This window comes from Odocoileus virginianus, chromosome 2 (genome assembly GCF_023699985.2).
Source record: "Odocoileus virginianus isolate 20LAN1187 ecotype Illinois chromosome 2, Ovbor_1.2, whole genome shotgun sequence".
NCBI lineage: Eukaryota > Metazoa > Chordata > Mammalia > Artiodactyla > Cervidae > Odocoileus > Odocoileus virginianus.
Genome location: NC_069675.1, coordinates 1,420,548 through 1,438,472, shown reverse-complemented (window position 1 = coordinate 1,438,472; position 17,925 = coordinate 1,420,548). Strand labels below are relative to the sequence as shown.

The following is a 17,925-nucleotide window of genomic DNA, read 5'->3' as shown; positions in this document are numbered from 1 at the left end:
GAGAGAAATACAGAGAAATGAAATAAAGATAGACATAAAAAAATACTGGAAGGCAGAAAAATGTATTAAGAACACACGTACATACATGCATGCCCACACAAAGACAAGACAGAGAGTCAAACAGGTGGAGAGACAGGAAGGTGGAGACGTGGGCTGACTAGGTGAGGACAGACCTTTGGAGATGCTGGAGGGAGACGTCCTCTGGCCACACCAAGGGTTCAGTCACAGAGAGAAATGTAGGCGGGACCCAGGGAGACGCCAGCCTCTGAGTGGGAGCTACAAAAGGCTACAGAGGAGAGTCTGCAGTAAAAGGGCTGAGAGGCCAGGTGAGCGTGTGCTGGAGGTGGGTAAGTGTGGGGAAGCCAGACCACAAGTGCCAGACCTGCTAGAGGGAAGGGAAAGAAGAGAAGCTAAAGGAGAAGGAGAAGAAATCCTGTATGGTTTGGGGGGCACGATTTCCATTACTTTGCCCGGTGGTCATCTACCAGGCTTCTCCCCTGCTGGCTCAGATGGTAAAGAATCGCCTGCAATGCCGGAGACCTGGGCTCGGTCTCTGGGTTGAGAAGATCCCCTGGAGATGGGAATGGTAACCCACTCCAGTATTCTTGCCTGGAGAATCCCATGGACAGAGGAGCCTGGCGGGCTACAGTCCAGGGGGTCGCAAAGCGTCCGACTGACTGAGTGACAGACAGTTTCACTTTCATCTGCTGGGCAAGGTTACTTCGTCCTGGACAAAGGCTCACAAGTCTAGGAGAAGCAGAAAGTAAGGAAAAATCATTGTTGACCTACTTTACTTCTCTATAACATTTTTAAATAACTGCGTGTTGTATTATTCTCCATATCGGATGGATATAATTTAAGACATATGGTACCTAAAGTGTTTCATAGAATCTGATATCCAAACTTAGCAAACTTATAGAGGCCTGCATGGTTATTGGTCAGGACTGGACTCTTTCCCCCCAACCCCGACCTGATTCCACCTCTCCACAGTAAAATAAAAAGGAAGAGGGTAGATTTAAACCTGAGCATGGAAAACAAATGCAAAGGACACAGCAAATGGATTTGGAGGTGAATACAAGGGTAGAAATGTTTTCAATGCTGCCAGAGACAGGAGCCCAGGGGGTCTAATCAGATGGTGGAGCTGAAGGACATGGCCCTCACCTCCACCCACAAATGCATCAGAAACAGCTCTACATGTGGAACAAGTCTCACAGAACACCTGCTGAATGCCAGCAGGAGACCTTACGCTGAAAGCACCGGAAAGATCTCCATGTAACTGGACGGAGATGCTGGTTAATTTCTCAGTCGTGTCCAGCTCTTGCTGCCGCATGGAGTGCAGCCGACCAGGCTCCTCTGTCCGTGAGATTCTCTGGGCAGGAATACTGGAGTGGGCTGCCATTCCCTTCTCCAGGGGACTTTCCTGACCCAAGAGATTCAACTCACAGCCCCTGCGTCTTCTGTGTTGGCAGGTGGATTCAATTTCAAGTTTCAATTATTCATTCCTAGAATCCAGAAATACAGTTGACTTTGATTTGTATGGGCTTCCCTGGTGACTCAGATGGTTCAGTTCTCGGGTCAGGAAAGTCTGCTAGAGAAGGGAATGGTCACCCTTGTCAGAATCCTTACCTGGAGAATTCTATGGATGGAGGAGCCTGGCGGATTGCAGTCCATGGGGTCGCAAAGAGTCAGACAAAACTGATTGACTGTTGCTTTCACTTTTGATTTGTATATCAAAGGCTTATATAAGTTTGCTTAATTGACTTCTTAATTCTAGCAGTTTTATTGTATATTCCTTAGGATTTTCTATGTAAAAAAATCACATCTTTTTGTAATGAAGACACTCTTACTTATTCATTTCCAAACTATCGGCCTTAATTTCTTTTTCTTGCCTTATTGTCCTGGCTGGAACCTGCAGTAATATTGAATGGAAGTGGCGATATGAACATTCTCATCTTCTTCCTGATTCAGAGGGAAAGCGCTTAAGTCTTTTACTATTATATATGATGTTAGCTGAAGTTTTTTTAGTAGATCCTCTGTAGGGAGGTAAGTGTTTTTAACTGGCTATATTGCTGCCTAACCTGTTTGGGGGTGTTTCTAGAAAAGAAAAAGTGGGAATGGATACGGGTATTCACCAAAGATGAGGCAGCAGGGGTCTCTTTATGAGTTCAGTTCTATCCTAGCTGTATGATGACTTATTCAGAAATAAGTATTTATTTCCCCTAGAGGCTTTAAGTGTGGGATGTGGTTCATATCAAACACGACAAGGTGTGACAGCACATCTCTATAAACTATGTATTTGGGAGGGACAGGGAGCTAATTCTCCATCAGTCTGTTGGGAGGCAGTGTATCCTGTAACTAGAAATGTGGACTCCTAAAACTTGGTGCCCAGCCCCAACCCAGGTCTGCAACCTTGGGCAAGTTCCTCAACCTTTCTGTGTCACGGTTTTCCACCTGCAAAATGAAGACAGTAAAAGATGTCAATAATACTTATCTCCAGGGCTTCCGAAGGCTAAATGAGCAAGTGCAACTTAAGGGCTTGAAACAGTGTCTACTGCTTGGTGCATTTTAAGAGGGATTTGCTTTCATAAGGCTAATTTATGCCTAAAAAGTTCCATGGACAGAGGAGCCCGGTGGGCTATAGTCCCTGGGGCCGCAAAGAGTCGATACGACTGAGCACCATGGGGAAGGCTAATTTATGCACAGGTTTTCAAAAGCAGGTTTACTGCTTGAAGTAAAGAACAACCATGCCATTAAAAAAAAATCTTTCGGCCATTCTGCACTGCATTATAGGGTCTTAGTTCCCCGACCAGGGATCAAACCTGCACCCCCTGCGTTGTCAGCATAGAGTCTTAACCACTGTACCACCAGGAAAGTCCCAACCATGCCATCTTTAATGAAACCTCGTGTTAAGATGTTTTAACTTTGGAGGGTTAAATAGTTGATTTCTGTTGTTCTACCATTTTTTGTGCAGTAAGTCAATGTAAAAATTTTGTGTGTTGAAGTTGGGTTACAGTTATCTGCAGGGTTACAGTTGCTGACAGTGACATTCTGCAGTCAGCACTGAGTCTACACTTAGAGGCTGAACTAGAGTTTGATCTTCTGGTCTGCTCACTTGGACCACCCAATCATGGGATGAAGTATGCCCCACACACTGTTCAAAGGCCACCCTGCCTCGATGTATGGACCTCTGTGGCTTCAGCTTATTGCTTCCCGCCCGTCAACTAACTCAAGGGACCAGAGGCTTATCAGTTGGTTTCTTTTCTGGGCATCTGCCCTCGTGAAGCTGCCTTCCTATCAACACGTTCCACGTTCTGGGTGCTGTCCTTCAGTGGGGGGTCTGGGGGGAGTTGTGGAGGGTAGGGGGCAGTCGTGCCAACCTTTCTATCTGGGAAGTGGAGGGCCAGGGGCCACTTGCCAGTAAGGATGAGGCTGCACTGAGCCTTCTCCAGTGGGTCTTGCAGCAGCAGCGTGAGGTTGACATATAAGGAAAAGCACTGAGGAATTGGCTGCCAGGGGCCTTTCTCCTTAACTTGAACTGGATTTTCACTTTTGTCTCATCCTACTGGGGATTCCTCTGGTGGCTCAGTGGGTAAAGAACCCACCTGCCAATGCAGGAGATGCAGGTTCGATTCCTGGGTCGGGAAGGTTCCCTGGAGGAGAAACTAGCAACCCACGTCAGTATCCTTGCCTGGGAAATCCCATGGACAGAGGAGCCTGACAGGCTACAGTCTGCAGGGTTGCGAAGAGTCAGACAGGACTTAGCGACTAAACAACAACATCCTGGTGGAAGGGCTCAGCCACAGCCAGTTTTGCAAAGGGCCCTCTGCGAGCTTCTCCCATCTGATGTGCCTTCTTCATGCAGGGTTCCGTGTAGCCCAGCCAGTCTTCTGTCTCTGCTTTGTTCTTGATCAGACTCATGAAAACTTCCTCTATCCACTACTCTTTAAAAAATCTAAAAGTGTCCTGCAATTCTATTTGGACACATCCACGTTATGTTTGATCCTTCCTCTCTCCTTCCTGTGTGATGGTGGGGGCAGCCGAAGCATGTTTAGGAGAGCCTGTCCACCAGGCTCTGGTGTGGATTTCTTGGCATTTTCCCCTGCAGTGTGATGGGGCAGTTTGGGGCCATGAGTGTCTGGCCAGCTCTTGTCCTCACCTCTGTGAAAGATGCTCTGTGGGCTGTTGTTTGAGGAGCACCTATCTCTACCATGCTTTTCCACTGTAATTGTGATACCAATTCAGGGAGCAAGACAGTTGCTTTCCTCTCCCTCCACTGTCATGAGATGCCCCAGTTGGGTGGGGACCCCAGGCATACATGACAGGGTCCTCTGAGCTGTGCCTGCTGCCCCAGGTGGTCATGCTAAATTATGCATGGGCAGAGGCTTTCTGCTGTGCCAGCTTTTCCACTGGAGCACGAAGCACTCTGTTATAGGAGGGTTTTTACAAAGGAGTCTGACCTCCAGGCCCTGCAGGAACCGGGAAGCAGTGGGAGGCAGATGACTTTCCAACCAGAGGACTCAGAGTGTGAGCTGAAGAAAAATGGGAAGCAGATACACAGTCTAAGTTCAGTCCAGTCGCTCAGTCGTGTCTGACTCTTTTCAACCCCATGGACTGCAGCACGCCAGGCCTCCCTGTCCACCACCAACTCCTGGAGCTTGCTTAAACTCATGTTCATCGAGTCGGTGATGCCATCCAGCCAGCTCATCCTCTGTTGTCCCCTTCTCCTCCTGCCTTCAATCTTTCCCAGCATCATGGTCTTTTCCAATGAGTTGGCTGTTTGCATCAGGTGGCCATAGTACTGAGCTTCAGCTTTAGCAGCAGTTCTTCCAATGATATTCTAACTTTCTTCTTGAGTGTTATTTCTCTGAGCAAAGAAAATTGCTGAAAGTTTAAATATCAAGCCCTTAGGTTTTCCAAACAAAGGTAAGAAGAAACAGAAACCGCAGAAGTGCCAAGTTTCACACCCTGCTCTGGCCAGATAAGCATCTGCCTCCAAACTCCACCGACAGGACGCTAACTGCCAACTCTGCGATTTGGCATCTTTCTCTTTTCTGTTTATTCTTTTCCTTCTTATTTTCTTCCAATTCTATTTCTTCACTTCCCACTGATTGAAAAACCAAGTAAAGCAAACCATTTCCTTCATTAGAGTGACTGAAAGACCATCTCACACAGAGTAAAGCTGAAAAATATACTCCCTAAATGAATAAAGAGCATAATCATCCCGAATCCAGTTTCCATCTTTGTGTTTATTCCTCACACAGCTCAGACATGGCCACTACCAGTGCCAATGCTAGAGACATGACAGGTATCCAGGAAAAGTTTGAGGAGATTTTGGAAGATCTACTCTCTTAGCAACTTTCAAATATTCAAGCAGTTATGTCATTAACTGTAGTCCCTGTGTTTTCATCACAAGAAAAAAAAAAATGTCACTGTGGTGACAGATGTTAACTAGACTTACTGTGGTGGTCGAGTATACACAAATATCAGATTATTATGTTGTACACCCGAAACTAATATATTATTGTCAATAATATCTAAATTTAAAAACTTGGTATTGCAGTTTTAAATTGGAGTATAATTGCTTTGCAGTGTGGTGCTAGTTCCTGCTGCACAACATGTGAGTCAGTTATATCACACATGTGTCCCCTCTCTCCTGGGTCCCTCTCCCGCCACCCCCCATCCCACCCCTTCTAGGTCATCACAGAGCACTGAGCTGAACTTCCTGTTCTGTACGACAGCTTCCTGCTAGCTGTCTATTTCACAAATGGTAGTGTATATATGCTAATGCGACTCAATTCGTCCCGCCCCGCCTTCCTCTCCATGCCCACAAGTCTATTCTCTAAATCTTCGTCTCTATTCCTAGCCTGCAAATATGTCCATCAGAACCATTTTTTCTAGATTCCATATTTATATATGTGTATGTGTGTTAACATATGATATTTGATATATATATGTATATACATATATGTTTACAATGTTTGTTTTTCTCTTTCTGACTTACTTCACTCTATATGACAGACTTAAAAAAATTTTTTAATGTCTCAGAAGTGAAATAATTTGTCCACACCACCCAAAGTAGATAGTAATGGGGCTGTAGTTTCAATTTTTATTTCTCAAGCCCCAAAGTCCATGGCCTTTCTATTATAAGATTCCTCTAAGAATTAGTACATATAATTCTGTAATGAAAATCAAAAGGAATATTGTTATGGACTGAATGTCTGCATCCCTCCTCCAGATTCAAATGTCGAAGCCTTCATTCCCAATGTGATGGATCTGGAGATGGCACCTTTGAGAGGTCACTAGAGTTAGATGAGGCCGTGAAGGTGAAGGAAGGGTTAGATGAGGCCATGAAGGCCATGAAGAAACTTCATAATGGGATCAGATGCCTTATAAGAAGAGAGAGATAGCTCTCTCTGCATCCTAGTGGAGCTAGTGATAAAGAACCTGCCTGCCAATGCAGGAGACATAAGAGATGCAGGTTTGATCCCTGGGTTGGAGGAGGGCATGGCAATCCACTGGAGAATCCTGTGGGCAGAGGACCCATGGGGCCTCAGAGTTGGACAGGATGAAGCAACTTTGCAGCAGCAGGGCAGCTGTGTAAAACCAGAAGGGAGGCATCCGTCCTCAAGCCAGGAAGAGGGTCCCACCAGAACCCGACTGAGCTTGCACCCCGATATTGGACTTCCCGCCTCCAGAACTGTCAGGAAATGAAGTTCAAGCAAAAGCTTTTAAGAAAAATTTTAAGAAGACAAAAAAGAAAAGAAGAGGAAAGAAAAAGAAAAAAGTTGAAAACCTGGCAATATGTGACTACAATATGGGGAAGGAGGGTGGGAAGGTGGGTTGGTTTTGTTGCAGACTAGATTTAGTTAGTTCTGCTATTTAGAATTTTCCAGGCACTGAGTGACCTGACTAAAACTATCTCACATTCTCTGTCCCTCTCCTTCAAACTATTTCTTCAACGCTGGCCACACCTCAAGAAATGCAGCGTGGTACCACCATGGCTGGGCTTCCCCAGTGGCGCAGCGGTAAAGAATCTGCCTGCGATGCAGGAGACTTGGGTTTGATCTCTGAGTTGGGAAGATCCCCTGCAGGAGGGCATGGCCACCGACTCCAGTATTCTTGCCTGGAGAATCCCATGGACAGAAGAGCCTGGTGGGCTACAGTCCACGGGGTCGCCAAGCATCAGACACAACTGAATGACTGAGTGCACATACGCCACCACGCTTGATATGAGTGAGGAATTAATGGGAACATGTAAACTGGACTCACAGTATATTATGGCATTTCTTCATCTAACTAAAGCTTTTAGGGGTGACAGAGGTGAGCCTACAGGAGGCCTTGCATGCAACATACCCTGTTTAATGGTTGTACTGAGATGTACATTATCTGCCATCTGCCTTGCTGGTAAGTTCCATTCTCTCAGAATATCACCAGTGGATTGGTTATATTTTTTTTTTCTGTCGATTTGGCAGGTGATGACCAAGAAGGAGGACTTTTTCAGGGCCTGGAACTCGTGTCTTCACCACATCACCTGCCTGTCTCTGGCACATATTCACCGAGGTCAGTGGCTCTTGTCAAATATTTGGGATTGAGCGACTCGGGTTATCTGGGAAAATGACTCTGCAGAGAAAGGACAGTCCCCACTCTGGTCTGAGCCCTCGTGTTGAATTTAGGGTCCCCAAGTTACTCCCCACTTACACTGACCAAATGACACCCACAAAACCTAATGCTAAATTTGCCAGGATCCCGCTGGCCAAGTGGGGTCCCTCATCAGTGGCCCTCAGCCCAGTGGTGACTGTCATTCCCAAACAAACAAGTGAGGGGTGGGTAAAGTGAGGGTGTTTTAATGCGATCACTGCCTGAAGAAGTTCAAGGACCGAAACTGCTTAAACCTACCCCCCACATTTAGCAAAGAATGGTTCTGCCTTTTAAAGCCATGATTCTGAACCAGAGGTGACTACGTCTTCCAGGGAACATTTGCTGACAGATGGAAACATTTTGGTTGTTGCAACTGAGCAGGAATTGCTAGCAGGTAGAGGCAGGGGACACTGCACTGGACAGTCCTCCCCACTTCTGAAGCAAAGAGTGATCCGGTCCGAAGTGTTAGCCTCCGGGGGTGAGGAAGTGCGAATGTTCATCTTGGCCTCAAAATCACAGAAAGTAAAATGAAACATTGAAAACAGAGTGAGACCCATGGAGATTTCTGCGCCCTGGACCTGCCCAACACCTCCTCTTTCCCTTACTAAATTCTGTGTGCTCAGTCGCTCAGTCGTGTCTGACTCTGGGACCCCACGGCCTGCAGCCCGCCAGGCTCCTCTGTCTGTGGGATTCTCCAGGCGAGAGCACTGGCGAGGGGGGCCATGCTGTCCTCCAGGGGACCTCCTCCAGAGGTTTCCATCAGACCGTGCTCACCGCTGGCTCCCAGAAGGCAGGCGGGTTTGACCACCGTCCCAGCTCTGGAGCCTGGCTAATGGCCGTAGTACATCCCTGGGCGCTGTCCAGAGTATGGAATTCCTTGATGGGTTCTGTTAAGAGTCAAGCCTGGGCTTCCCTGCTGGTTCAGTGATAAAGAATCTGCCGGCCAGTGCAGGAGACCCGGGTTCCATCCCTGATCTGGGAAGATCCCACATGCCACAAGACAGCTAAGCCCATGCACCACAGCTCTTGGGCCTGTGCTCTGGAGCCCAGGAGCTGCAACTTCTAATGCCCATGTGCCCTGGAGCCTGCACACCACAACCACAGAACAGCCTCAACTTGCTGCAATTAGAGAAAAGCCCATGCAACAACGAAGACCGGGCACAATCAAAAAAGAGTCACACCAGCAACCCAGGAGTGCTTGCGTCCTGCCCAGTATCCCAGCCCGCCCCCGCCTCCCAGCCAGGCATGCAGGAGGAGAAAAGTTCCAGTGCCTCTCCCTTCCTTCTGAGTGCAGTACCGTGCTTGGGACCCTGGGGAGCCTCATGGCCCTGGGCTTAAGAGTAAGGACTGGAATGAGGATGCTCAGGTCAATGTGCATGTGCTCAGGTGAACTTGCCAAGAGCACAGGCTCTTCACAGGGTTAGGGAGGCTGCCAGAACATCACACCCAGGGCCAGCCTTTAAACATGGTGCCCACACCCTGTGATAGCCAAGGCCTCATCCGTGTCCCAGACTCTGTTTGATTTCTGCCTTCTGCTTCTCAGGGCTGACTCATTTGCGACCCCATGGACTGTAGCCCACCAGGCTTCTCTGTCCATGAGACTTCCCAGGCAAGAATACTGGAATGGGTTGCCATATCCTTCCCCAGGGGATCTTTCCAACCCAGGGATCGAACCCATGTCTCCTGCATTGGCAGATTCTTTCCTGCTGAACCACCAGAGAAGCCTGACTCATGGTGTTCAATAAAACTTTTTTATTACTCTTAATTACGAATCTCCAAAAGCCTTTGTTCCCATAACCAAAGTGGAACATTTAGATCTTTTTCCTTAAGAGGAAGAAACAGAGAGAGAGGCTTGGTGCCAATGTATGAAGTCTTAACACCATGAAGAAACGCCAAAGAGCTGATACTGCCACAGCACTGAAGAAACCCAAGTTGATTCTGAACCTGTTACTGATTAAGCAATAAATGATGGTAAGCAAAAGTGATGGTAAGCTAAAGTGATGATTTTCAGGAAGTTTGGCCTCTGGTTCCATGACAGATGAAGAGGATTTGGCTGTAGAAAGTCACAGAAGAAAAATCATAATAACAAGAAAAATAATAGGACCCAATGACAGCATCAAGAAACCTGAGGAAGATTTTGAAATAGGGAAATCCATCCGTGATGAGAAGGACTGTACAGATACAGGATGGGTTCTAATGACAGGAATGCCCTGAACACACACAGGAAAAAATGCAGTCAGCATGTCATTCTGTTACAATAGCACACTCCCCCTGCCCCCTCCCGGCACAGGTCTCCAGGGGCCCAGAGAGGAGGGAGAAGAACCCATCTGTTTTCAGTAACTGGACCCAGATGTTGCCTCTGGAGACTTTTAAAGGACTGGCACAAAGAGGGAAGGGAAGGAGCAGGTGGTGAAAGCTCAGAGCCGAGTATCAGCCCAGATGAAAATGAACTCCGCATCTAGCCCTTTTTATCAGGAACAAACAGGAAAAAAGCTTTATGGCATCAGTTTCCATTTGTCACCTGAGAACTCAGGAAGACCATGTTGTAAATAAGAATGTTAAGCAGTCTCTAGTGGTTTCTAAAGTGGGATGTAACTATTACAAATGATGAATTATTACTTTCCTCTGATACGCATTTTGATCTTGCCCTGGAAATAGTAGTGCTGAAACGTGGTGCTGTTTGAACCCTTACAGGTGTGCCAATCCAAAAACCAAAAAGAAGAATAATTTTATGAGATGAATTTAATAAATTTAATGAATTAATTACATTTAATTAAATCACACCCAGCATTTTCAGCTCCATGCTGAATTGTCTCTCAGTTTTTCTCTTTCTCAGAGCTCAGGAGTAGTTCCCACTGTATTGCAGCAAGTCCCTTTTCTGGTTCTTAATAAAGTGACGAAGAATTTAGAAAGTAGGCATTCAGTGCAGGTTACAACTATAGTTAGAATATATAAGTAGTGCCTACCAGAGGATTAATTTCAGACTCCTCTCAAGGATGTATTTGCTTCCTTGCTAAGGAGACTTCGTTAATAAAAATGTGATCACCTGCATTATTAAAGCGTTATTTCTGCATTTTAGCTATGCAGAATTTACCTTTCTGCATTTTAGCTATGCAGAATTTACCTTTTCCCAATATTCTTCATGGGATCACCATTTTCCTCCCCATGGTTAATGGGGCTCTCCTTTAGGCAAATGACATTCACCTTGATTTAGTTTTAGATTTGGCATTCCTTTTCCAGGGAATTGTGGAACTAAACTTACCACCTCCTTGAATGAGCATTACTTTAGCTCATTACTAGTTACTTGAATGAGCATTCTGCAAGTGCAGAAAAAAATGCCACAACTTCATTCCAAAGTCCTTTGTGAGTTTAGGAATTTCATTCAGTTCAGTTCAGTTACTCAGTCGTGTCTGACTCTTTGCGACCCCAGGGACTGCAGCACATCAGGCTTCCCTGTCCATCACCAACTCCCAGAGCCTACTCAAACTCAAATCCATTGAGTCGGTGATGCTATCCAACCATCGCATCCTCTGTCGCCCCCTTCTCCTCTCACCTTCAATCTTTCTCAGCATCAGGACCTCTTCACATCAGGTGGCCAAAGTATTGGAGTTTCAGCTTCAGGATCAGTCCTCCCAATGAGTATTTGGGACTTTTCTCCTTTAGGATGGACTGGTTGGATCTCCTTGCTGTCCAACGGACTCTCAAGAGTCTTCGCCAACACCACAGTTCAAAAGCATCAATTCTTCAGTGCCCAGATTTCTTTATAGTCCAAGTCTTACATCTATACATGACTACTGGAAAAACTATAGCTTTGACTAGATGGACCTTTGTGGACAAAGTAATATTTCTGCTTTTTAATATGCTGTCTAGGTTGGTCATAGCTTTTCTTCCAAGGAGCAAGTGTCTTTTAATTTCATGGCTTGCAGTCACCATCTGCAGTGATTTTGGAGCCCAGAAAAATAAAATCTGTCACTGTTTCCATTGTTTCCCTATCTATTTGCCATGAACGGATGGGCCAGATGCCATGATCTTAGTTTTCTGAATGTTGAGTTTTAAGTCAACTTTTTCACTCTCCTCTTTCACTTTCATCAAGAGGCTCTTTAGTTCTTCGCTCTCTGCCGTAAGGATGGTATCATCTGCATATCTGAGGTTATTGATATTTCTCCTGGCAATCTTGATTCCAGCTTGTGCTTCATCCAGCCCAGCATTTCACATGATGTACTCTGAGTATAAGTTAAATAAGCAGGGTGACAATATATAGCCTTGATATACTCCTTTCCCGATTTGGAACCAGTCTGTTGTTCCACATCCAGTTCTAACTGTTGTTTCTTGATTACATACAGATTTCTCAGGAGGCAGGCAGGTCAGGTGGTCTGGTATTCCTATCTCTTTAAGAATTTTCCACAGTTTATTGTGATCCACACAGTCAAAGGCTTTGGTCAATAAAGCAAAAGTAGATTTTTTTCTGGAACTCTCGCTTTTTCGATGATCCAGCGGATATTGGCAATTTGATCTCTGGTTCCTCTGCCTTTTCTAAATCCAGCCTGAATATCTGGACAAATAATACAAATAGGTGAGAAAAGAAGAGAAGCTCAAGGCAAAGGAGAAAAGGAAAGATATGCCAGTTTGAATGCAGAGTTCCAAAGAATAGCAAGGAGAGATAAGAAAGCCTTCCTCAGTGATGAAAGGCTAGCAATCTCTTCAATAAAATTAGAGATACCAAGGGAATATTTCATGCAAAGATGAGCACAATAAAGGACAGAAGTGGTATGGACCTAACAGAAGCAGAAGATATTAAGAAGAGGTGGCAAGAATACACAGAACTATACAAAAAAGATCTTCATGACACAGATAAGCACAATGGTGTGATCACTCACCTAGAGCCAGACATCCTAGAATGTGAAGTCAAGTGGGCCTTAGGAAGCATCACTACGAACAAAGCTAGTGGAAGTGATGGAATTCCAGTTGAGCTACTTCAAATCCTAAAAGATGATGCTGTGAAAGTGCTGCACTCAATATGCCAGCAAATCTGGAGAACTTAGCAGTGGCCACAGGACTGGAAAAGGTCAGTTTTCATTCCAATCCTAAAGAAAGGCAATGCCAAAGAATGTTCAAACTACCGCACAATTGCTCATCTCACACACTAGCAAAGTAATGCTCAAAATTCTTCAAGCCAGGCTTCAACAGTGTGAACCGTGAACTTCCAGATGTTCAAGGAACTTAGACTCAACTACAAAAGTTAGACTCGACTTAGACTCAAGGCTACAGAGGACCCTCTAAACCCTGGGTCCTCCCAGCTTGAAGGGCAAACATGACCTCTGCGGTGGAACTAGAAATGAAGAGGCAGCACATGTCAGTCTATGGACGACAGTTTCTGGAACATTCTGTCGTTACTGCGGGAAGTGGGCGTCTGGCAGGTGGGGGAGGGGGAGTCCCGCCGGCACCACTCCATTGGCTGCGGCAGCCTGCGAGCCTCGCTCTGCCACTGGCGCCCTCTGCTGGCCCGGAAGCCGTGCGCGGTCCGGAGGGGTACTCCGAGGGAGGGAGGCGCTGGGTCCCGCTGTCCCGCTGCCCACCGGCATCTTGTCTCACGCCTGTTAGACATGTGGCGGCCGGGGAGGGGGTCCGGGCAGCCAAGGGTGGGCAGGTGCTATTTGCCACCAGATCCCAGAAGACCAGCGTCTTAGAGGCCTTGACACTGGAGGAAAAAAAGGGTTGTCTCCAGATTCCTTTTCCCTGTCCTTCTGACGTGGGGGACGCATCTGAGCCTCATCACTCCTGGGAGCAGAGGGGGTTGATGGGTCCGTGGAGGAGCGCGTGGCCTCTGGGAGAGGGCCACCGCAGCGTCCTTGTTCCTGATGCCTGCAGTCTGCATCATGGAGGGCCTCCGCCTGGGGGTCCGGGGGTGGCAGTACTCAGGAAGAAGGGACCTGAGCGCTGGCGCAGAGCTAGGAGGACGGGAGAGGGAAGGGTGGGAGCCCTGGTGATGGGCGCCGTTGCCGGCAGGCGCGGGGCTCGCCGTCTGCTCCCGTAGATGATGGAGGCGCGGGGCTCACCGTCTGCTCCCGTAGATGATGGCTCCAAAGGAGGAATTAGCTCGGTGAGCCTGAGCGCTGCAGCACGGAAACCCTGGGCAGGGTGTGCAGCCTTGCTACCTCAGATTTATACTTTTAAAAGCAAGCTTGTTCATGCTTTGGCGGTGCTGGGTCTTCAGTGCCCCGTGGGCTTCTCTCTGGTTTCAGGGAGCAGGGATGCACCCCAGCTGCAGTGCACAGGCCTCCCTCGTGGGTGACTTCTCTCGCTCCGAAGCTCTGGCTCTGGGGCTTGGGCTCAGCAGTGTGGTGCACGGGCTCAGGATCTTCCCGGATCAGGAATCGAACCCATGTCTCCTGCGTTGGCAGGTGACTTCTTTACCACTAGCGCCCCCTGAGAAGCCCAGGGGAGCCCGCAAAGAGATTTGGATTTTGTGTCTCATCAGCAAGTAAACACAGGGAGAGAGGAAGTTCTAAGATGCTGACGCCCAATGTTGGACCTTATTCCGGGCCCTCCTGGTTCTGGGAGAGTAGCCGTGAGGGAGCATGGCTCCCGGGCTCCAGGGAGGGGAGCAGGTTCTTTCTGCGACATCACACAGGCTGCTCGCTTCATCAGAACACAGGGTTTCCTTCCCCGAAGCCCCGGGCCATGCAGGTGAACTTGAGTACTGCGTCAGCCGGACCTGAGGACCCCAAGCGCTATGTTCTCCATAAGCCACACAGCGCTCACCAGAGCCCCCACCCCGGGGACCTGCTCACCCAGCACCTGGGAGCAGTCGCCTGCGAGGTCCCAAGAGAGCTGTCAACTCACTTTTCTTTGATGAAGGCGCCAGTTTATGAGACGGTTTTATGACAAATGACCTTGAAGATTCTGTTGTGCTGGGAAGAGGGAGACAAGAAGAAAAAGCCAAGTTCAATTCCTGAAGCATATTTGTTTAGTGAAGGCTCGTTTAGTACAGAATTTAGCAGCTATACTTGACCCAGACTCCAACAAAACATCACTTACCTTCCTGACCCTGGGGATGCTGGCTGACTGGGCTGATGGCCACCGTCTCTGTCCCTGCAGTGCTTCCCTTGGGCCAGGGCCGTGCTGAGTGCCTGGCTCCCGTCGCCCTCTTCAGTCGCCATGACAACCTCACTTAGCCTTGAGGAAGCTTCGCTCAGGGGTGGACAGTTGCCTGTGACCACACAGGTCTGAGGTGTGGGGCTGGGACTCTGCCCCAGGGCTGGCTGACCCCACGGCTTTTTAGCATCAGATTTTGAGAGAGGCCCTCCCACCCTCAACTCCCCAAGGCTTTCCTTCCTACAGAAAACCCTAAAGAGTGGGCATTCTAGCGTTCTTAAACTTCTGGTGGTGGGGGGGTGGTACTTTGTATTTTATCTGGCACATACTTTCTGAGGTTAAACTTGGCCTATGATGTTTTTCACTCTTCTTACTGCGTTGGTCACCAAATCATGCTTTTTATTTTTATTTTCTATCTCACAGGCTTCCTGTAAGATTAACGAGCACTCATTAGTCTCCCACCAAGGCAGACAGGGAGGGACCACCATCCACCCATGTGGCTGAGGCACAGAGAGGCTACCTGAGTTGCCCAGGGCCACACAGCAGAAAGGGGAATTCAAATCCTGGCAGAGTGCTACCATCTGCCCACTTGGTGGGGCCCGTAAGTGCTTGCTGGACCTGAGTCTGGTAGCTGAGCATTGCTAAAGAGGCAAATAAGTAAATGAATAAATAAGCCCTCATTTATTTGCCTTTTAAAAAAGTTGTTTTTTTCCCCCGCCTTTGTACACTATGTGATCAAAGATGTAGCCTATATGATGAACTGCAAAGATCTGAGTTGCAGGCCACACTGACTTTCCAGCTCCTGGTACCTAAGTACTTTCAAACTGAGTGCCCAAGTTGGCAGATGAAATTAACCCAAAAGGTAAAAAAGCAAAAATTTCTACTGTGTAACTATTATGAGATCTCCACTAGGAATATGAATAAGACCTTCTAAACTGTGAATAAATATAGGAGCGTAGGAAATCTTGTTTTATAACAGCAATTCTAAGTATGGTTTTCTATATTTAAAAAGTTATCCATATTCTAAAGTTAAACATATGTGCCATATACACAAACTTACATTTAGGTTTTAGAAGACAACATGTCCTAATCTCATCAAACATTTAGCAAATAACCTTTGAGTTCACATGAGCCACCCACACAAAACCCAAATTCAGCTACAGAGAAAGCATAGAAAAAGCGACTGTCTGTTGACAACCAGATTTTCTTTCAGTTCTTTGAGTTTTATGTCTATAAATAATCTGTGTTTCAAATGTGACCATTTTCTTTCAATGTGTCTCCTGGCATATTCTCACGTAAGTGTGTTTGGAAAACAAGAATTCAATGTGTAAATCATGGGAATGACTGAATTTCTGGAGGGGAGAGATTCAAAATACATTCTTTTTAGATACCCAGAGTGTCAAAATGAAGCATTAAGGTGATGCATTCTTCCTCTGTGCATCTGTTTATCTTTTAGGGAATCTGGAGTTTGATAAATCACCAGAGATAAAACCATCATTTTTAACTCATGGTAGATCCCAAATGTCAGAAGGAAAAATAGTACAGTGTCTCCTCTTCATGAATTCCCTTTCTCTTTGCTTGTAAATTATGGGAATTTGTTTGCAGACAAAATATAATGCTTTATTAACTGGAAAATGATGGCTTTTACTCAGAAACGCGAGAGCTGAAGGAGAAAAAAAAGCAGGCACTCCTTTGAGATATAATAGTTTAACAAGATTTGATACATGCTCAAAGTGGCATCAAATGTTAGATGGGGAAATGATCGTAATATAACTAAAAGCAAGGTTTTCATCAGTTTCATCAGTATTTTACCTTCTCTTACTGACTCAGGACCCCAATCTGAGCCGTCAAAGTGCTTGTTGAATCCTTGATGGGGAAACTTGATGTAACATCATTGTAAATAGAGATGGACAAAGCTATCCGTTGTGATTTTTTTTCCCTAAAAATTACTTGGAAATTCTCTTTTAATAGGCAGCCTAGAAAATAAAACAAATTCCCACAGATTTCTATAATTATAGGTGAAGATGGTTCTGTGTCCAAGAGGGCAGCTAAAAGGATTTGGAATCCAGAAGGCATAAACCTTTCCCTATTGAGCTCTGGAGGGTAAAAGGTCAAAAACCAAAAGAGTAAGTTAGCCAAGAAGACTTCCCATGGCCATGAAGGAGCCCTGGAGCCTGTAACATGGCCTGGGAGAGGTCCCGGCGTGGGCAGACGTTGCCGGACTCCCCAGAGACTCCGCAGAGGGCCCCTCGGTGCTGGGTCCTGAAGCGTGGGTAGGACCCAAAGCTGAGAGTGTGGCGGTGCATTCTGGGAGGAGGCTAGGTGCAGACAGAGTGTGAAGGTGATAAGTGAAGGGCTGGTCCGGGAGTGCCGGGGCCCCTGTTCCACCGGAAGGGAGGCTTTCCGGGGAGAGGCCGGGAAGAGTATTGAGAGAAGGAGCCTGAAGGAGCGGGCTGGGAGGGCCGGGTGCTGCCGTGGAGAGCTTGGCCTTTCCTGGGCAGACAGCAGGGCACCAGTGGAGGGGCCCGGGGGAGAGGGGCCTGCTGACCCAGCCTCCCTTGGGGGGAGCTCTCCTGGCCCCAGGGAACATCCTGCGTTGGAGACAGGCCCAGGGTGGGGATGGGTGGAGAAGAGAGCCCAAAATCAGTGAGTGTGGCCAGCAGGTGAGAAGACGGAGCTGCAGGGGGATGGTGGTCATGGGCGCAGAAGCGGTGGTTTGCCCTGGAGAAGCAGAGGGCCCACGGGAGGGCTGTGGCCCCAGCACGCAGGCAGAGACGCTACTGAGACTTAGTTACACAGAGCCGGAGCCTGTCTGCCTGGAGAAATGGCATCTCTGAGTTCCTGTCTTGCTCGCGGTCCCAGAGAAGGGGACCTGTGTGCCCTGCTTGCGGTCCGGAGTGGATCCCGTGAGCCAGGTGAGCAGGCACAGCAGGGCCAGCAACAAGGACAGAGCGGGGGAGCGGGGAGCCAAGGCCTTGGCCTGGCGCAGAGGCCCACCCCACGCCCTGACAGCCCACCCCAGTGGGCAGGAGGCTGGAACTGCTACGCCTTCTTGGTACCAAGAAGTTCAACATCCCTCTTCCCTCCCTGTGTCGATTTTGAACACAGAGCTGGAGCTCTTCTTGCAAAGACTCAGCCTTTACGCCACTGTCTGTCTCCCTCCCTCTCAACATTTCCCTGTTGTGCTGTGAA

General features: G+C 47.5%; 1 protein-coding gene across 2 annotated transcripts in view; it reads left to right on the top strand.

Moving 5' to 3' along the window:
• Positions 1-17,925, top strand: part of ACOXL (acyl-CoA oxidase like) — a 319,722-nt gene that overhangs the window by 242,173 nt on the left and 59,624 nt on the right. Inside the window, exons 15-16 of one of the 2 annotated variants that reach the window (XM_070474021.1) lie at positions 7,473-7,560; positions 15,157-15,417. In XM_070474021.1, coding sequence (XP_070330122.1) covers positions 7,473-7,560; positions 15,157-15,167 — 99 coding nt within the window. In that variant the 3' untranslated portion in view covers positions 15,168-15,417. Of the gene's footprint in view, positions 1-7,472; positions 7,561-15,156; positions 15,418-17,925 lie in introns of those variants that run through there. The other variant, XM_070474015.1, reaches the window with a different exon arrangement.